At 43.0% G+C, this 18,416-nt stretch overlaps 1 protein-coding gene across 1 annotated transcript; it reads right to left on the minus strand.

Moving 5' to 3' along the window:
• Positions 1 to 4,233: 4,233 nt before the first annotated feature.
• LOC117043696 (amine sulfotransferase-like) lies at positions 4,234 to 12,826 on the minus strand. The gene is made up of 7 exons (XM_033143654.1): positions 12,768 to 12,826; positions 10,866 to 11,010; positions 9,741 to 9,949; positions 9,321 to 9,447; positions 5,799 to 5,893; positions 5,036 to 5,216; positions 4,234 to 4,667 (listed from the first exon to the last, which is right to left on the minus strand). The coding sequence occupies exons 2-7, from the start codon at positions 11,005 to 11,007 to the stop codon at positions 4,543 to 4,545; spliced, it is 879 nt and encodes a 292-aa protein (XP_032999545.1). The 5' UTR covers positions 11,008 to 11,010; positions 12,768 to 12,826; the 3' UTR covers positions 4,234 to 4,542.
• Positions 12,827 to 18,416: the final 5,590 nt, after the last annotated feature.

Genomic DNA, 18,416 nt, shown 5'->3' on the forward strand with positions numbered 1-18,416 from the left:
GATGGATAGCTCCCAGTCATTATAGTCAGAATTACATGAAAGCTATTTCCCAGTAAACAATACAGCATGCAGGAATGGCTCATTTTGTTTTTGTTTATCATCTAAAGCTAATGTTTATAGGAATACCTTAGCATAGAAAATGCCCTCAAATGCTTCCTCGGTTCTCCTTGCTAAACTGTCCAAATTTATCCTGAAAACCACTTTCAACATCTTGGGCTTGGGCAGCTCCACAACTTTGCCTACCTCCCCATACCTCAGCTCTTCCCCCACAAAATCACAGGTGTTTTTTTTTTTTAATATACAGCACCCCTGAGATTGTGAAAGCACAGTTTATTTTAGGGTTGCAGGGATTTATATTTCAAATGATGGCAAATCTCAGTTGCGTTTCGATGTCCCAACTCCCCATGGGGAAATAAATGACACATGACAAAATATATAAGGTTAATGGTCAGAAAAAGGTCACAACTTCACTGGTTACAGATGATGAGCGGTATTGGCTTAGGCATTGGATCTGATTGACTATATCTGACTCCAGCCCACCTGCTGGGAGTCCAGGAAGGGTTAACTACCAGTAGGGGGAGTCCTGCTGATGCACATCAACTAGGAGCTCCCCCTGGGGTCACCGATAGGGGGTGTGCCTTAGGCCCTAACCTCCCTAGGCTTTGGACAGGGCCACACCCCCGGAATCATCTAACGGAATACCCTTCAGGGAACAGGAGTAATTCCCGGCTGAGACATTCTTAAATGGGGGCAAGCTACACTCCCAGGCTGACTGGTTTGGTTGGCCTGGTGAGTGACAAAGTCGGGTTTCCCCCTGTTGCTCAGGGGCAGGGCACCCACCCCCTGCACACGTGGGGAGGCCGTGACAGCCTGAAACACCACCTCCTTCTAAGGATGGAAGTGGCTTTGTGTTTCCTAATAAATGATACTGTCTTCATATGTTGGAGTGATAGATGTTTCAGTGCCTTTACATGGTGTTCCTGGCAGATAGATGTTGGTTTCCTGGGGTCTTTTATCCATCCGTTTTAGTTGCCAAGCAAAACAAAATAAAAAATAGAAAATAAAAAAATCCTTCCAGTAGCACCTTAGAGACCAACTAAGTTTGTTCTTGGTATGAGCTTTTGTGTGCATGCACACACTAATAATACTCCAGAGCAGGGAGGGGAGAAATCTGGATAATATTTTAATGCAAGTCCACCTAATTTCAACTTTCTGAAACAGTATGTGAACAGAAAGACAGATTCAATTCATCCATCAAAATTCACACATCTTTAAATTTTGCAATACACCTTCCCATTCATCCATACCCATGACTTAGAAGAGGCTGGGGCAGTTTTTATTTTGAAAGCAGAGATGGATCCTGGCACACCTACTGTTTGCTGAGAATAGTGTTGGGTGACTCAACCTGTATTAAATCATATTGAGATGGTTTATAAATATCAGAGTCTAGTTACAGTTTGAGAGCCAAAGAATGGGTGCTTCTAAACTCTTGAAAGAGCACAAAGAACAATTTTTATTCACGTCTAGTATTCTTAAAAGCAGTAAATGATGGAATCTGTGCTTTGTCATGTGATCGTGTTTGCTGAGTGAACTACAGGAGGAAGAATGGGTGTCAAACAATGCAAGGAATACATTCTGGGTGCACTTGTCTCTTATCAAACTTTGCTGCCTTGAACTGGCATGCAGTATGAAGGTGCAGCTTTTTCCTATAGCTTGGCAGGGGCTTGAATGTTGATTAATCATGGCCATTCAGTAGGAATTGAGTGCTTTCTTCATCTAAAATGTTTGTGAGGCAATTTTTATTGCAGTTCAAATAAGTTCTCCTATCAAACTACTTTTTTCAAATCCACTCAGGTCAAAGTTCTGGCCCTCTTGCAAAGCTTATCATCCTTGGGGTCAGATGAGTTCCTCTGGAATCAGACTTTGTCACTCTTCTTGCACAACCATTCTCCATGGGAGTAAGGTGGGGGAGTGACAAGCAGCTCTGTCCTCTGAAGCAAAGCCAAATGTATTCAATAAGACTTTCCTTCATAATAAATTATTTTAGGAATGAAACTTTCAAAGAGATTGTTCAGTACCAATAAAATAAATATATGTTCCAGCAAATCAAAGTTCTCCACCAGTTATTTGCAAGATACTATAACACATGCACACCCTTTTCTAGAGAAGGACGTCAGAAGCAACTCTATTGAAAATTCTGCTTGCTTGGTTCCAACACAGCTTTAGGTGGATTGCAGCAAATCTCTCAAGACAGAGAAAATGTTTCTTTAAATATTCTCAAGCTGGAGGCAGACTCAGTTCACCATTAATGTTCCAACAGAACCTGAAGAAGATCCTTTCCATCTGCTCCTGAAAAATACTGTCAAAGCTTCCATTATTATTTTTTGCAATGGCCATCTTGTTTTCCCAGTCTCCAACAGTGCTGGCACTGTGGTGGTCAAAAAGATAGTTGTAACTCCAGGTTGTCACAAAATGCCATCCCTAGTGGCTGCAGCAGATTCCGGCACCTTTATTGGGAGGTTCCAATTGTGTTTCCTGCTTGGCAGGAGGTTGGACTGGATGGCCCTTGTGGTCTCTTCCAACAATATGATTCTATGATTCTAACTTGCATGTTCTTTTAGTGTAATGTCTCCCAAACTTGGGATTGTCACATAACCTTTTTGAGAGAAAAAGCTCCTGGAAAGCACTGCTCAAAGATTGGGGTGGCATGCAACAACAAGTCATAAGAAGTCTTCTTGACAATAGATTGCGGGGATAGGATGCAGAGCCCTTATTCACTGTTTTGCTGTTTTGCTGTCAACTCCTGCCAAGTAACCTAGAGATGGGCAGTGTAGTTAGGCTGGGACTAGTGATGTGCCCCTCTGAGATCCTGCGACGCTGCCCAGGGCCTCATGTGTTTGTTCGCTGCTGTCAGGCCTAGGTTGGACCCTGGGCTAAATTTTCCTAGACCTTCAGAAAGTGGCAAATTGCAGCCTTCCACCTTCATATGTCCCATGCTTCGGCCCTGTTCCAAGAACACTTGGGCCCAAAGCTTTCTGTCAGGGAACTGTCCCCGGTGCAGCGCAAGGTGGTGGAAGGACTCTTGGGATGCTACAGAGAGCCCCAGCCCCACCTGACCAGCAGCACCTCCTCTGGCAGTGGAGGGATCAGCGAGGCTTCCAGCAGGGAGGAGCATGCATTTCAGGGTATGGAGGGAAGAGGCTCTGAGGATGCTGGAGAGACCCTGCACTCCTCTAGCTCAAAGGGCGATGAAGGAGACGTGCAGCTTCCGGTGCCCCAAAGGCATTGAGGGGTGAAACAAAAGGATGGGAGGCATGGTTTCTGTATACTGAAGCTCTTTTGTTGCGTTCAGAACCGGAAGGGGCCATTCCCGGATTCTGACAATGCTTGATACAGACATGAACTTATTAGCTCTGCACTGCACATAGCTTGCACAATAAAACTATTAAAGGAAACTTGGAGTTTCGCCTGCTTACTCATGAGCAACTAACCGAGGACCTTACACTCTCTAATGAGACAATCAAGCAAACAGGCACCCCTTCAAGTGGGTTGGGTCTACAAGGATTTTTTGCACTGGCACTGGCTTCTGTGTGTCTTTGGAGGAGATAGCGGCAGTGTTGGCAATGGCTTAGCACTGAATTTATTTTAGTCCTCTCCTTTGGAGGAGAAGGCTCCTTGTTGACTGGCGGTGTCTGGCTTGAGGTGTACAATGTTACAGGGCAGAACATTTCTCTACTACTGGCTTTCTCAATGGGCTCAGATCCTTCTTGGGATCCTCATTTCACCTCCTCCACCCACCAAAATTTGTTTTAACCCTTTACCTCTGCTCCATCATCCCTGTGGAAATCCCCCCCTTTCAATCTAATGCTTGAAGGAGATTGCTATGGGCATCAAGCAAACACTGTCCAGTTTTCCCACTTTTCCTCCCTGCATATTCCCACACACCCTCAAAATTGACTCTATGGGGGTCAGGAGAACCCCAAAATGGTGCAGAGGGGAAGGAAGGTAAGGGGGGATAGTGCCATCTGGCAGACAGAAATATCTGCCCTGATGAAACAATTGGAAAAGTGTGAAGTTGAATTCCACCCACAATAAATGAATGAATGAATGAATGAATGAATGAATGAAGTGAATGAGTCAGATGATTTACACTGCCATCTGGTACACCAGTAGTTAGTTAGTTAGTTAGTTAGGTTTTTTTTTTGACAATGATTTTTATTAATTTTCAGTTGCAATAATCCAATGGTAGCCTCATTATAACAGTGCCAAATTAAAATACAATTACTAATCCCAATAGTTAGTTTGGGACTCCTTGTCTATTGCACATGGAGTCAGAAATTAAGACATGCTGGAATGTAGAAACAGAAGAGGTTTACAGTACAAATGTAATTGTATTGTGGTGTTTTAAAAAATATTATTACACATATTCGAACATTAGGATGCCATTAAGCCACATGAGAGTTTTTTGCTGAATCTTACAAATAGGCCTGGATTAGATGCATTCAGTGCACTTTATTTCATCCTTCCAAGCTGAAGGCAGACTCATGATTCCTCATTGATATCCCAGCAGAACTTGATGGGGAGCTTTTCTATTCTCTCCTTGAAAACACTGTCAAACCTTTCATTTTGTGCGACTGTCATCATGTTCTTCCAGTCTCCAACAGTGCCTGGCCCAGGAAGCAGACAGAAAGAAAGTGCATTGTGGTGGTCAAATAAATATCCATAACTCCAGATATATTCCATCCCTAGTTGGTAATATGGCCCTCCGTGTAAGAAAGTTTCCACACTCCAGATTGGAAAGACCACTATGCCTCTCTTAAATATACATATTAAAACAAGGAAAAAACAACAGGGAAAGTACATAATAGAACAACTCTAAAATTAGGAAATAACAGAAACAGAGAGTTTCATGAAGACTGGAAAAATGAAATCACCATCACTTGGTAGCTATATCACATGTCAGTGTAATTATCAGGTGAATCTGTTGGTGATTCTGCAAGCAGCACCAAGTCAGTTTTTTCTACAATTAACTTACCTTTGCGAAGAAAATGTCCTTTGCTGTAGTCCATGAACTCTGGTGGCATGAACTCATAGTTTGCCCTGGGATCTGCTTTCATTTTATTAAATGTAGCCTGATCCACAACAGCATCCACCTCCTTTTCCGTCAGTCTCCTTCCCAGAAAGTTGCATAATTTCAATACAGAGCTTCTTAGATCCTGAAATGGAATGTGCTATTAATGTCAGGCCATCCATAATAGAGAAACCTGAGAGCCTAGTGACTAAAACTCATGGAATAGGCAGGATAACATGCAGGGGAAACAGGCAGCCTGCATTTTATTTGCCTAGTTTGTAATAATTGCCATTGCATTATATTATACTTTCATTGTTGCTTTTATTCCATGAGTCATACAGAACACATTATATTACGGGGCAGCTCTTTCAACTGAGTCCACAAGTAAATATGGTAAATAAATGTTCCTGTTGCAGACACAAGCAAGGTTCATTTGTCATCTCTCCTCAGCATCAGAGGGCCTAGAAATGACATATCCTGTTTGGGATCATGGCACTTTATTTATAGCCCTGTAATCCCTCAGAGGAAATGGTTATAGTGCACTATTTGCAGTCTGGGGTCTGAAAAGCATGCTAGGCTTTGAAAATCATTTAGAAAGGAGGCCAAACTAGCTGGGGAAGCAGCAGCTGAGGGCACTTGAATGATCGTATTGCTTCCTTCCTCCATTTTGAAAATGTAAGTTTTGATGGTTGTTAATATCAGACTGGGTAGCATTTTGATAGCTTACCTTCTTCATTTCTTCATAGGTAAGAAACAGAATATTGAAGTCATCCCTGTGAGAGTACCACCCTTCCACATGGTCAAGCCATAAACTTGCAAGTACTGATGGGAGAGAAGTTGATTTGGCATAGAATGTAGATCTGATTATTTTTTTAAAAAAAACATTCAGAGAAGAGCAGTACAGTGGTACCTCGGGTTACAGACACTTCAGGTTACAAAGTCCGTTAACCCAGAAATAGTACCTCGGGTTAAGAACTTTGTTTCAGCGTGAGAACAGAAATAGCAGGGCAGCGGCACAGCAGCAGCAGGGGGCCCCATTAGATAAAGTGGTGCTTCAGGTTAAGAACAGTTTCCGGTTAAGAATGGATCTCCAGAACTAATTAAGTTCTTAACCGGAGGTACCACTGTACAAACATATAAACTCTATTAAAACAATTTAAAGGAATCAACTTAAGAACCAGCAGTGGTACAAACTATTAAACAGAAGCTGAACTAATACCACCCAACCTCACCAAACACTTTCTGGGAGAAAGAATTTGCAGAAGGGTTCTGCATTGTAAGGCTCCCCACAGTGCTTCCTAGCAATGTGATGAGAGAGTGATGGGTGGGCTGAGATCAGTCTAGCCTTCCTCCAACTCCCTTCCTTCCCACTCTGGCAATTTCCTTATATGTTGTGGCAGTTAATACTTGCAACATTTAGGAGACACAGTCTGGGTTTCTGAGTTATAACTTGACACAAATCTCTACACTTGATTAAGGATTAGGTGCTCCACCTTGTAATGATTTGTAGCTGCTGCATCCTGATGCAGACAGAATATAAATCTACCTGATTTCCCTTGGGAGTTGGCCAGATCTATACCCTACCTTCTGCGTCAATGGGCACCAGCCATCAGTGGCATAAAATGGTGTAGTTGGAGTCTCAGTTGGAGACTCTTTGTGATGGATGTGTCAGTTTGCATTTCTTAGTGCAGACAGTATTGATCTGATGTGTTTAGATCTTTTCTTAATCTGATTGTGTACACAAATCTCTACATTTGATTCAGTGTTAGGTGCTCCACTGTCAGGGAAAGAGGGGCTACTCAGGAGGAACAGGGAGAGAGAGAGGAGCAGGATAGTGTTTCCTCCAGAGAAGGGGGGTCGTTGGGCTACAGAGAGCAGTCGGCGATAATTTCCACTGATACATCTTCCAGCTCAAGCCCACGTCAGGAGTTGTCACCGGAAGAGGGAGAGGTGCCAGGCTATGGGAGGGAAGGACAAAGACCAAGAGCAGTAAATCTCAGACAGGAGGAGGAGACAATGGGGGGGGGGGGAGGCGACGCAGACGCCGATTCAAGGTTCCTAGCCGTTTCCTGTGTTGGCGGGCTAGACAGAGCCCGCCACTCCGAGAAACTGAAAGTAACTGACCAGACGTATGTCAGAGACTCTGTAACTAAATAATGAAAATAAATAGTTTTAGTTTACCAGAGAGCCTGTCGTTACTCATGAGCAACATCTAAAGGGGGTGCTGACCCATGACAGCTATCTTGGAGTCTACTGTTCGTTGCTTGTGAGAGATAAATCAGCTGATAATGTTGGAGCTTGAATAGCGTCTGGAGGAACAGAGAATTAGGCTGGAAGCTTCGGCAAAGGCAGCTATTGAAAAAGTTCAGGAGGCGGCGCAGAAAAGAATTCAGGAACTGCAGAAAAAGGCTGAGTAGGAGACCCAGAGAACTGCAAAGTTGGAAGAAGATTTATGACATCTCGAGATAAGGCTGGATGAAAGCTGAAAGAACAGCAGCAGAGGGGCCGAAGCTCAACCACATGCCAGCCGAATGATGCCAACTTTGGTAAGCAGTTTCCATGGCGATTCTAGAGAGTATATGGGATTCAGGACTGAGATTGAGTATGCTTTGAAAATGAGAGAACAGGAGTTTCGGTATGATTCAGAAAAAGTGGCGTTTGTGATTTCTCACTTACGAGGAGGGGCTAAAGAATGGGTGAGGCCGCTGTTAGCCAGTCAGAACAAGGCTTTGGATAATCTGCAGGATTTCCTTGCTGCTATGTCAGCCCACTACACGAGTGATGTAGAAAATGAAGTGACAAAGCAGGAAATTTTAAGGCTGAGGCAAGGACAAGGGACTGTAAGAGACTATGTGGCAAAATTTACCTTGCTGTGTCACAAGCTGGGGTGGGACATCCTGGTGCCACAGACGGAAGCCTTGTTCCAACAGGGGCTTAACCCAGAAGTCCTGGATGAAATGAGCTGAGGGCCATGCCCACAAAACACTGATCAGTACTTTAAATTGGCATTAGCGGTGGCAGTACGTTGCAAGCAGAGGGCCTGGGAGAGGAGCAACGCAACAGGACAACAGATGCACAGCCGCTATCAGAGGGTCCTGCCAAGCATTCCGCCAGACCAGGGCAGTCTGCAAAGGCAGCAGGCAGGGGAGCCAATGGAAATCGGGGGAGTGCACATGAGGGGTTTTCTAAAAACAGCCCCTAGCAAGAAATTGCTGAGGAGCGGAGAGAAGGAAACGCGCAAGTGCTTTGCGTGCGACCGACCTGGACACATGGCCAAGCACTGACCGCAGAAAGGGATGGCGGCCACGTTGGTGCAAGAGGAAGGAGGGGCAGAAAAGGAGACGGGAAAAGCCAGCGCCTGGTTGGGAAACGAAGAGGGGATGCCCAGCCAGGTGGAGCGCAAGTGAAGTCCCCAAAGCAACAGAGCGCAGTGGTTCCACGCCCTCCGGAATTGTGCTCAAGGTACGGCTAGAATTGCCAAATGGATACCCACTGGAGGTAGAAGCGCTTCTGAATTCTGGGAGCTCGGCGAACTTCATGTCAGACAGCTTTGCCAAGGCACACCAGATCCATTTGTTGCCTTTGGATTTTCCCCTTACGGTGACCACGATCAATGGGAGAGAGCTGCTTGGTGGCGAAGTCAGGCATCAGACACCGCCCATGAGGATGACCGTCTACTCAAGAGCAAGGACGGCACGTCTGGTACCCGCTGGATCCCAGGTCTTCAGGACGCTCCTCCTGAAGTTTTAACGGAGCCCGCAGCGCGGTTGCGGTAACTCCTAGCCCGAAAACACCGGGGCCCCCTCGGAGCTGAGAGAGCTCCCGACTGAACGGAATGGCGCTTCACCAGATGTCCAAAAAAGAACAAATTCTTATGCCCCACAAATAACCCAGATATGTATTTTAAATAAAAGGACACATTCTACTCATGTAAAAACAGGCTGAATCCTGGACCATCAACAGGTCAGATTCAGAAGGCGATTGGGCCGGATCTGGCACCCGGGCCTTAGTTTGTCTATCCATGTGCGACATGTTTAAATTTTTCCTCCCCAGGAGAAGCTGGATTACAGGCTCTGTCAGGGTGGATATGGAAAATCAGTTAGGATTTCCTCAGAGTAACCTACAGAATCAGACGTGGCATTGTGAAAACATTCCTCACCACACAGAGCATTTCTTTGATCTGTTGTCAAAGGAGGATAAAGATGAAGGGACAAAAGTGATTCATTTTAGAGTAGCAAATCTTCCTTACCCTTTCCAGCCAAAAACCTCTCCATGAAAATTCCAAAATCTTCTACTTCTTCTAATTTGAGTGAAGTTTTGGAAAAATGGTAATAGGAAACCAAGACATCCTTTGGGTTTCTGACCACATAAACAACCTGCAGGAATAAGAACAAATTATTTTGATTCCTGGTGTAATTGTTTCTATTGCCTCTTTTGTTTTGCTTTTGTAGTTATTTCTGTGGCTGTGAAATGTGGGATATGTATGCATAAAATAATAAATGGATGGATCTCAGATATCTCTTCTTGTAGATTCTTGGTGCTTCCAAGTTGCTTTGTAGCCCTGGCAGCCTCACATTCTTTTGCAACATGCATGCCACACACACTGGCGTAGGGAGCAAGGCAAGACAAACATTAAATTTGATCAAAAAATAAATGTGCCATTTCCTACTTTTGCTCTTCTGTTCCGTAATCCCTTGGGTACTAAATAGTAGGGTACGTGGGAAGCAAAGAGGCGAGGTGATGGACGACTGGCATAATCCACATTGCCGATATTGTACTCCAGCGACATAACCCTGTCTAGTAAGGTGAGTTTTTCGCTTCCATCTCGATGACCTTCATGATAAATCAAGCTCAAAATATTTTCAGTCCATACAGTGCCTATAAACGAGAATAAGCCTATTTCATTCATTCATTGTCAGGAATGTACTTAGTACTTTACAGAGTGAAATAACTGAGAACATGTCTCTGCACTGAGGATCTTACTGTCTGAATTGCAACACTGTTAAAGACAAGAAATGAGGGAGAGGAAGGGAGTCATTGGAAATAGAGCAAGCAGAGGCAGATTTAGGTGCGGAAGTGGAAGTTATTGCATGTGGGGCACAACTGCATTGGATACGGTCCCGCTGTTACTGGCAAAGCTATGGCAGATAAATGCTGAAATAAAGAGACACAGTATGAAAGTTTTTAAGAATACAGTCGTACCTCTTGTTACAAATGCTTCAGGATGCGTACAACACGGATTACGAATGCGCCGAACCCGAAAATAACGGAACGCATTACTTCCGGGTTCGGTGGTTCGTGCATGTGCAGACACGTTAAATGACGTCACGCGCATGCACAGAAGCGCCAAATCACATTGCGCACATGCACAGATGCGGCATTTGAGGTTACGCATGTCACAGGTTACGAATGGGGCTCTGGAACGGATCCTGTTCGTAACCAGATGTACCACTGTAGAATTATAAAAACACAATTTTATGACCACATACAAAATCCTGAAAGTCAGTGAATACAATAAATCCCTACAACCAAATTTGAATGTTTTTGATGTGTATTTATGTTGTTTTCAATCCTCAAACAGGTTGACACTGGTGGGAAACACATTATTCCATATAAAAAAATAAAATGGCCCAGTTCACCTTTATGTAACCAGGCACGTTCCATACAACCCATATTGACCTGAATTCTGCATGTGGTTTTAAATTTGCATTAGGATAATACAGATATTATGTAGGTATATGTCCATCATGGTTGAATAACAATCATGGTTCTTCCTATGAAAATGGACTCTTACCTGACTTTGGATAAGTGACTAAAAATACATCACTGTCTCTTATTTCAAAATCCTCCAGGGAATCTAAGTACTCCACTGAAGTCAAATCAGGCTGGAAATAACATCCTTTGTATGTGAAAAGGTATTTCTCGTCTGGTTGCATTGCCTGCATAAGAATAAAGAGAAGAGAACAGTTCCCTCTATTATGTGACAAAGAAATGGTGATTTCTACTCCTCTTGCTTCTTCATCTGACCCTTCCTCATTCCTGAGAGAGCCTCTCTCCAGAGACAACCCACCTTGCCACTGTGCTTGCTTTACCCTGCACAATAAGGCTTTTTCTAGCCAGCTGTTTCAGCCTGACATGGTTGTTTCTCAAGTGCATGTGTGCAGCATGCAAAATTGCAGCCATTGGCCTCACTATATGCTGCCTGGCATCATAGTTTGGTCAGTGCTGCCAGCTTGAGTGACATTCATTCTTGTACTCGGGGGGGGGGGTATGAAGGAAGCAAAAAACTGCCCCCTGGAAATGGATCCAGGGGAAATGAAAGACTGATGTGTGTTGGGAAGTCTTGCCAATTTCTCCTGGGTGCTTGATCAACTTCATGGGGGTCATATTCAAAATTATTATTATTATTATTATTATTATTATTATTATTACTTCTACTACTACTACTACTACAGAAATTGGGATGACGTTTGTTTCTTGCCTGCCTGGGCCAAACCACTTTTCCTTTCAGTGTTCAGTTCCTTTCACCTCTGACTATTCCTGGGGTCATTGTAGAGATCTATTTCTCTTCTGCTCCCCCTACGACAGACAGCACATGCATGCCCATTTGCAAAATGAGTGGATGCTGGATGAATGGGACACATGGCTCTGTTTATGTTTGAGGAGGAATGGATGTGGATGAGGTGAAAGAGAGACAGGGTGGTAAAGAGAAAGGTATTGCTCAATGCCCATTTGACTCCCATTGCCAGCTCTGACAGAAACTGCTGCTGAAATGTGGTGCCCAAGCACGTTCCCTGGAGGGAATGCTGCCCTCAGCTTCATCTGTGAAAATACAGAGAGTTGACTACACATACAATGGGCCCTGTTGGGGCAGGCGCTCCAGTACTGAGACACCACAGTCAAAATAGCCCTTTCTTTCTTTCTTTTTTGTCTACCCCCTGGGCCAAATTATCTTCTCCACTGTAGCATCTGACAAGGAAGGCACTTGCAAGGGTGGGCTCAGTGCATGATTTGAGGAGGTGGGCAATTGTTATGGGAGAAAGTTCAAGGCTCCATTGGGTGCTGAGGAAGCCATAGTTGTCTCCAGTGTGTTGCTTCTCTTTTATACCTGTTGGGATATTTCAGGCCATAATATATAATATAATGCACCAAACTGAAATATACCACCTTGTGATTTTTAGATGAATGGGTGTTTTATAAACATTTAAACAAAAAAACAACAAAAAACCCAATGACCATAAAATCTATTGCTTATAACTGATAAAGGAAAAAAATGCCATGAAGACTGAAAATCACTTTAATTCTGTATATAAGTCTTTTGCTTCATCGCTAAGAAATGCAACAATCATTTAGTAGAAAACATTGTATGTACAAAACTGTAACAAGAAAAATACTCCATTTGATTTTCCAATATAAAAATTAAGGGTTATATCCCATGCCTAATGAAGAGTGTTCCACTTGCACAATAGCAGTTCATATTCAGTCCCCACAAAATAATTATTAATCTCTGGTAGCGCAAATGTTTCACTCTGTGTGACACCAAAAAAGAATATGAACTGTGATAAGAGTTTTCATGCATCTGATGAAATAACTTGTTGCCCCTCAGAACTTTTGCATGAAAGAGGAGATCTGTTGTTTGTCATTCAGTAGTCCTGCATTTCCCTGGGAAATTTAATTTATAACAAAACCTACCTACCTTTCGTTTTTAGAGTCAAAAAGTGTGGGGGAGAGAGTGATCTCTTCTACAGCTTGGAGTATTTCAGCTTTTCAAGGGTCAAAGTTCAGAGCTCTCCAGGAAACTGCTTTATAGAATTCTCTCAGCTGATAGGAGTTGGATTATGCTGATGGCTCCTCCTTAGTAAATCATTCCTGGCATGTTATGCAAGAAAAGAAAGGTGATACAGGTGCATAGAGGCTGATAATGTAAAGAACAACAGAGGGAGAACTTGTTTCTTTGTGCAAGCAACAGCCAATATCAACAGTCGTCTTCGTCCATTTAAGAAATAAATGCAGTATTACGTCTGCTCAGGTCCAGTCTTAGAAAATGGGCTCTAATGGTAAGAGAGATCTGTGGATGACTATTTGTACACACATGCCTGCATTGACTTACACGCCAATAACACCAACTTTAACTCCAAAATAGTCCCTATTTGTTTGAATAAAACTTACTAAATAATTAGCATTGGTTGTTTGAGAAATCTATCCAAGAAAAGTAGCAACCTTTTTCATTTGCACACAGCTTATATGAGATCAAATATGACTCATGCCCAAGAATAAACTTTCAGATCCAACAGATTGGGAGCATTCTTTCCCACCCTTCAAAGATTTTGAAGGATTTTCAGAGTCCACATCAAGATGGATAGCTCCCAGTCATTATAGTCAGAATTACATGAAAGCTATTTCCCAGTAAACAATACCACATGCAGGAATGGCTCATTTTGTTTTTATCATCTAAAGCTAATGTTTATAGGAATACCTTAGCATTGAAAATGCCCTTGAATGCCTCCTGTGTTCTCCTTGCTAAACTGTCCAAATTTATCCTGCAAACCACTTTCAACATCTTGGGCTTGGGCAGCTCCACAACATTGCCTACCTCCCCGTACCTCAGCTCTTCCCTCACAAAATCACAGGATTTATATATATATATATATATATACACACCCCTGAGATTGTGAAAGCACAGTTTATTTTAGGGTTGCAGGGTTTTTTATTTCAAATGATGGCAAATTTCAGTTGTGTTTCCTAATAAATGATACTGACTTCATATGTTGGAGTGATAGATGTTTCAGTGCCCTTACAACCCGTTCATGGCAGGTAGATGTTGGTTTCCTGGGGTCTTTTATCCATCAGCTTTAGTTGCCAGGCACACAGTAATAATACTCCAGAGCAGGGATGGAGAGAAATCTGGTTAATATTTTAATGCAAGTCCACCTAAATTCAACTTCCTGAAACAGTATTTGAACAGAAAGACAGCTTCAGTTCATCCATCAAAATTCACACATCTTCAAATTTCGCAATACACCTTCCCACTCATTCATACCCCTAGGACTTAGAAGAGGCAGAGGCAGTTTTTATTTTGAAAGCAGAGATGGATCCTGGCACACCTACTATTTGCTGAGAATAGGACTGGATGACTCAACCTGTACTAAATTATATTGAGATGGTTTATAAATATCAGAGAATGGGTGCTCCTAAACTCTTGGAAGAGCAAAAAGAACCGTGTATTTAGGTCTTCTTATAAAATATAATTAATTTTATCTCTTCCTTTTCATGTGATCATGTTTGCTGAGTGAACTACAGGGGGCAGAATGGGTGTCAAACAATGCAAGAAATACACTCTGAGTGCACTTGTCTCTTATCAAACTTTGCTGCCTTGAACTGGCATGCAGTATGAAGGTGGAGTTTTTTCCTATAGGTTGGCAGGGGCTTGAATGTTGATTTATCATTGCCATTCAGTAGGTATCAAATGCTTTCTCCGTCTAAAATGTTTGTGAGGTAATTTTTATTGGAGTTCACATAAGTTCTCCTATTAAACTACTTTTTCAAATCCACTCAGGTCAGAGTTTTTGCCCTCTTGCAAAGCTTATCATCCTTGGGGTCAGATGAGTTCCTCTGGAATCAGACATTGTCACTCTTCTTGCACAACCATTCTTCAGGGGAGTAAGGTGGGGGAGTGACAAGCAGTCCTGTCCTCTGGAGTAAAGACAAATGTGTTAAATAAGACTTTCCCTCATAATAAATTTGTTTAGGAATGAAACTTTCAAAGAGATTATTCAGTACCATAAAAATAAATATCTGTTTATGCAGTCAAAGATCTCCACCAAGTATGTGCAACACATGGATTGCTAATTGTACAAGCATTCTTCAGGGGCCAAAGGTGAGTAAACGACAAGAAGCATACAATAAAATTGTTAGAGATTTCAAAATGCCTAAGTGCAGAAAGTCAGCTATCCACCTCTGACAATTAACTGTTGGCTGAAAGCCAAGATCTACTCTCTCTCTAGACCCTTAGTAACGACCCTGTGATTGGTTAAGAAGTTCCTAAAGAGATGAGCTCTGTGTGTGGTATAGTGTAGTGTGGTTTGGCTAATGAAGGTTGCGAGAGAGAGAGAGAGAGAGAGAGAGAGAGAGAGAGAGAGAGAGATTGAAGAGAGGTTTTTCTTTTGTTTCTTTTATTTTCCTAAGTCTGTACATAGTAACTTATGGATACTTCTTGCTCCAATAAATACTGTATACAGTTATCCAAGTGAAGTTGTGAGTTCCTGCGTCGTGCTGTTCAGTCAATGCTCTACAGCCAGAAGCTTCCAGAAAACCTGCGTTCACTCTGCTGTGTCCAGGACTACGTTATTCCTGACACTAAATCTTAATAAAAATTTCTATTGTAATTCTTACGTTACTTTTTCTACAGTTTCCAAAATTATACTATATTACACAGCTATGCATACCCAACAATTTGATATAACCCAGCAAAGTGACTTATCTTCACCTGGGAAATGATGAAGTATCCGTATTGATTTTGTAAGACCATTACAAGGAAATTACTTCTTGCCTGTAGTACTTCTGCTCAAAATGGCTTCAAATAATCACAAAAATCTGTTCCCACAATCACAGCTCTTGACCAATTATGTGCAATACATGGATTGAAAGATACTATAACACATGCACACCCTAAGCATCCTATGTACAGACACTCCACAGCTGAAGGAAGTGAGATAGAAAGAGAAAGTAAAACCCAGGCTCCATCTGTCCTATATTTATTGTCAAGCTGAACAATATAGCACAACACAATGGCCAATAACAATGGCACTGAACACTATTTATAGACTAATACAAATGGAAGGACCTAAGCAAGCAACTCTATTCAGAATAATGCTTGCTTGGGTAAAACACAGCTTTAGAGGGATTGCAGGAAATCTCTCAAGATCTGGACAAATGGTACACACATGCAAGACAGAGAAAAAGTTTCTATAAATATTCTCAGGCTGGAAGCAGACTCAGTTCACCATTAATGTTCCAGCAGAACCTGAAGAAGATCCTTTCCATCTGTTCCTGAAAAATACTGTCAAAGCTTCCATTTTTTTTGCAATGGCCATCATGTTTTCCCAGTCTCCAACAGTGTCCGGCACTGTGGTGGTCAAAAAGATAGTTGTAACACCAGGTTGTCACAAAATGCCATCCCTAGTGGCTGCAGCAGATTCCGGCACCTTTATTGGGAGGTTCCAAGATCAACTTGCACGTTATTTTAGTGTAATGTCTCCCAAACTTGGGATTGTCACATACCCTTTTTGAGAGAAAGAGCTCCTGGAACCCCTGGAACACACTGCTCGAAGATTGGGGTGGCATGCAACAAGAAGTCATAAGAAGTCTCTCTTGTTTCCTCCTCTAAAAACGAGGCGCGCCCTATGGTCCGGTGCGCCCTATGAAGCGAAAAATACGGTACATTGTTGCCCCTTGGAACTCATGCGAGCAAGGGTAGATTTCTTGTTTGTCTTTTAGTTGTACTGCTTTAACTTGGAAAGTTTTATTTACAACAAAACTTACATACCTTTCGTTTTTAGCGACCAAAAGTGTGGGAGAGATAGGGAGAGAGCGATCTCTTCTGCAGCTTGGAGTCTTTATAGAATTCTGTCAGCTGATAAGAGTTGAATTAATCCAATGGCTCCTCCTTAGTAAATCATTCCTAGCATGTTATGCAAGAAAAGAAAGAGTAAATCAAATATTTACTAATAAGCCCATCACATCGAATCGTTTGGCACCAATATGTTCCACCCTTCAGATATTGCAATGGATTTTTGAAGTCCGCTTCAAAAGCATTTCTGTGCTTGAATGACTGTGGCAAGCTTCTAATTTATCAGGACAAGTTATAGCTGATGTACCTGGGAAAGTTGGAAAAAGCAGGTCTAGAATTCTCATGGCTCCTTTCCAAAGCATAGTTAGCATTTTTCCAACTTCAGGAAGGAAGTGAGGAGGGTTCTAGGACTGTGCCAGAGCCTGAAACCTTGTTCCTAAAACCCAGAACTTTGGTTAGCTGTCTTTGGAAAGGCAGTGTGGCGGCTGGGTATGGTGTCACATTTTGGCCTCACTCTCTCCTCTCCCATGCAAGAAGGCAGTGTGCCACTCATGTGTTCCATGTCGAAATCCTCTTGAGGCCCACTTGGTATGAAAAGTTGTGCTGCCCTGTTCTAGACTATTACTTCTGGGAGTTGCTGGACAGCTTCCAGTAATTATAGTCAGAATTACATGAAATCTATTTCCCAGTGAATGGTGCCATATTCAGGAATAGCTCGTTTTGTTTTTGCTTACCATGTAAAGCTAATGTTTTTCAGGAATACCTTTGCATAGAAAAAAAACCCCTTGATGGCTTCCTGTGTTCTCCTTGCTAAACTGTCCAAATATATACTGCAAACAACTTTTAACTTCTTGAACACAAGGGGCTACGGAACTGTGTCTATCTCCCCATACCTCAGCTTTCCCCCCACAAAATCACAGGTTTATGACTTACCTCCCCCCGCCAAAAAAATACTTGATGCCTTACACTCCATCCCAAATATATTGGACTGATAGATGTTTAAGTGCCCTTACAAGCCATCAAGAAGGCTGATCGCCGAAGAATTGATGCTTTTGAATTATGGTGCTGGAGGAGACTCTTGAGAGTCCCATGGACTGCAAGAAGATCAAACCTATCCATTCTCAAAGAAATCAGCCCTGAGTGCTCACTAGAAGGACAGATCCTGAAGTTGAGGCTCCAGTACTTTGGCCACCTCATGAGAAGAGAAGACTCCCTAGAAAAGACCCTGATGTTGGGAAAGATGGAGGGCACAAGGAGAAGGGGACGACAGAGGATGAGATGGTTGGACAGTGTTCTCGAAGCTACTAACATGAGTTTGGCCAAACTGCGAGAGGCAGTGAAGGATAGGCGTGCCTGGCGTGCTCTGGTCCATGGGGTCACGAAGAGTCGGACACGACTGAACGACTGAACAACAAGAAGCCATATCTGAGGGAAAGCTCAGAAAGGACACAGTATGCAATGCCTCAGAATTCCACCAGAGTGCTGAGCTGTAACCTCCTTCTCATAGGCTGTGGGCAGGCGTGCCAAGTTGTGCCCAACATTGATTGGGGGAGGGCCCATCACATGTTCATGATGTCACATGCATGACGCCCCCCAACCCAGCCACATCTGCTCAGCCTGCCATCCAGCAGCCACATTTCCTGGAGGAAGCGACCAGCTCCCCACTCCCCAGCTCCCATCAGAGCCTGGTTCCAGTGGAGTGGAGAGTTGGAGGCAGAGAACTGCTGCCCCTCTCCTCAACTAGGCTGCACCATGCACAGCGGAAAGAGGTTGCCA

Source organism: Lacerta agilis, chromosome 3, assembly GCF_009819535.1.
Source record: "Lacerta agilis isolate rLacAgi1 chromosome 3, rLacAgi1.pri, whole genome shotgun sequence".
In the NCBI taxonomy this organism is placed as follows: Eukaryota; Metazoa; Chordata; class Lepidosauria; order Squamata; family Lacertidae; genus Lacerta; species Lacerta agilis.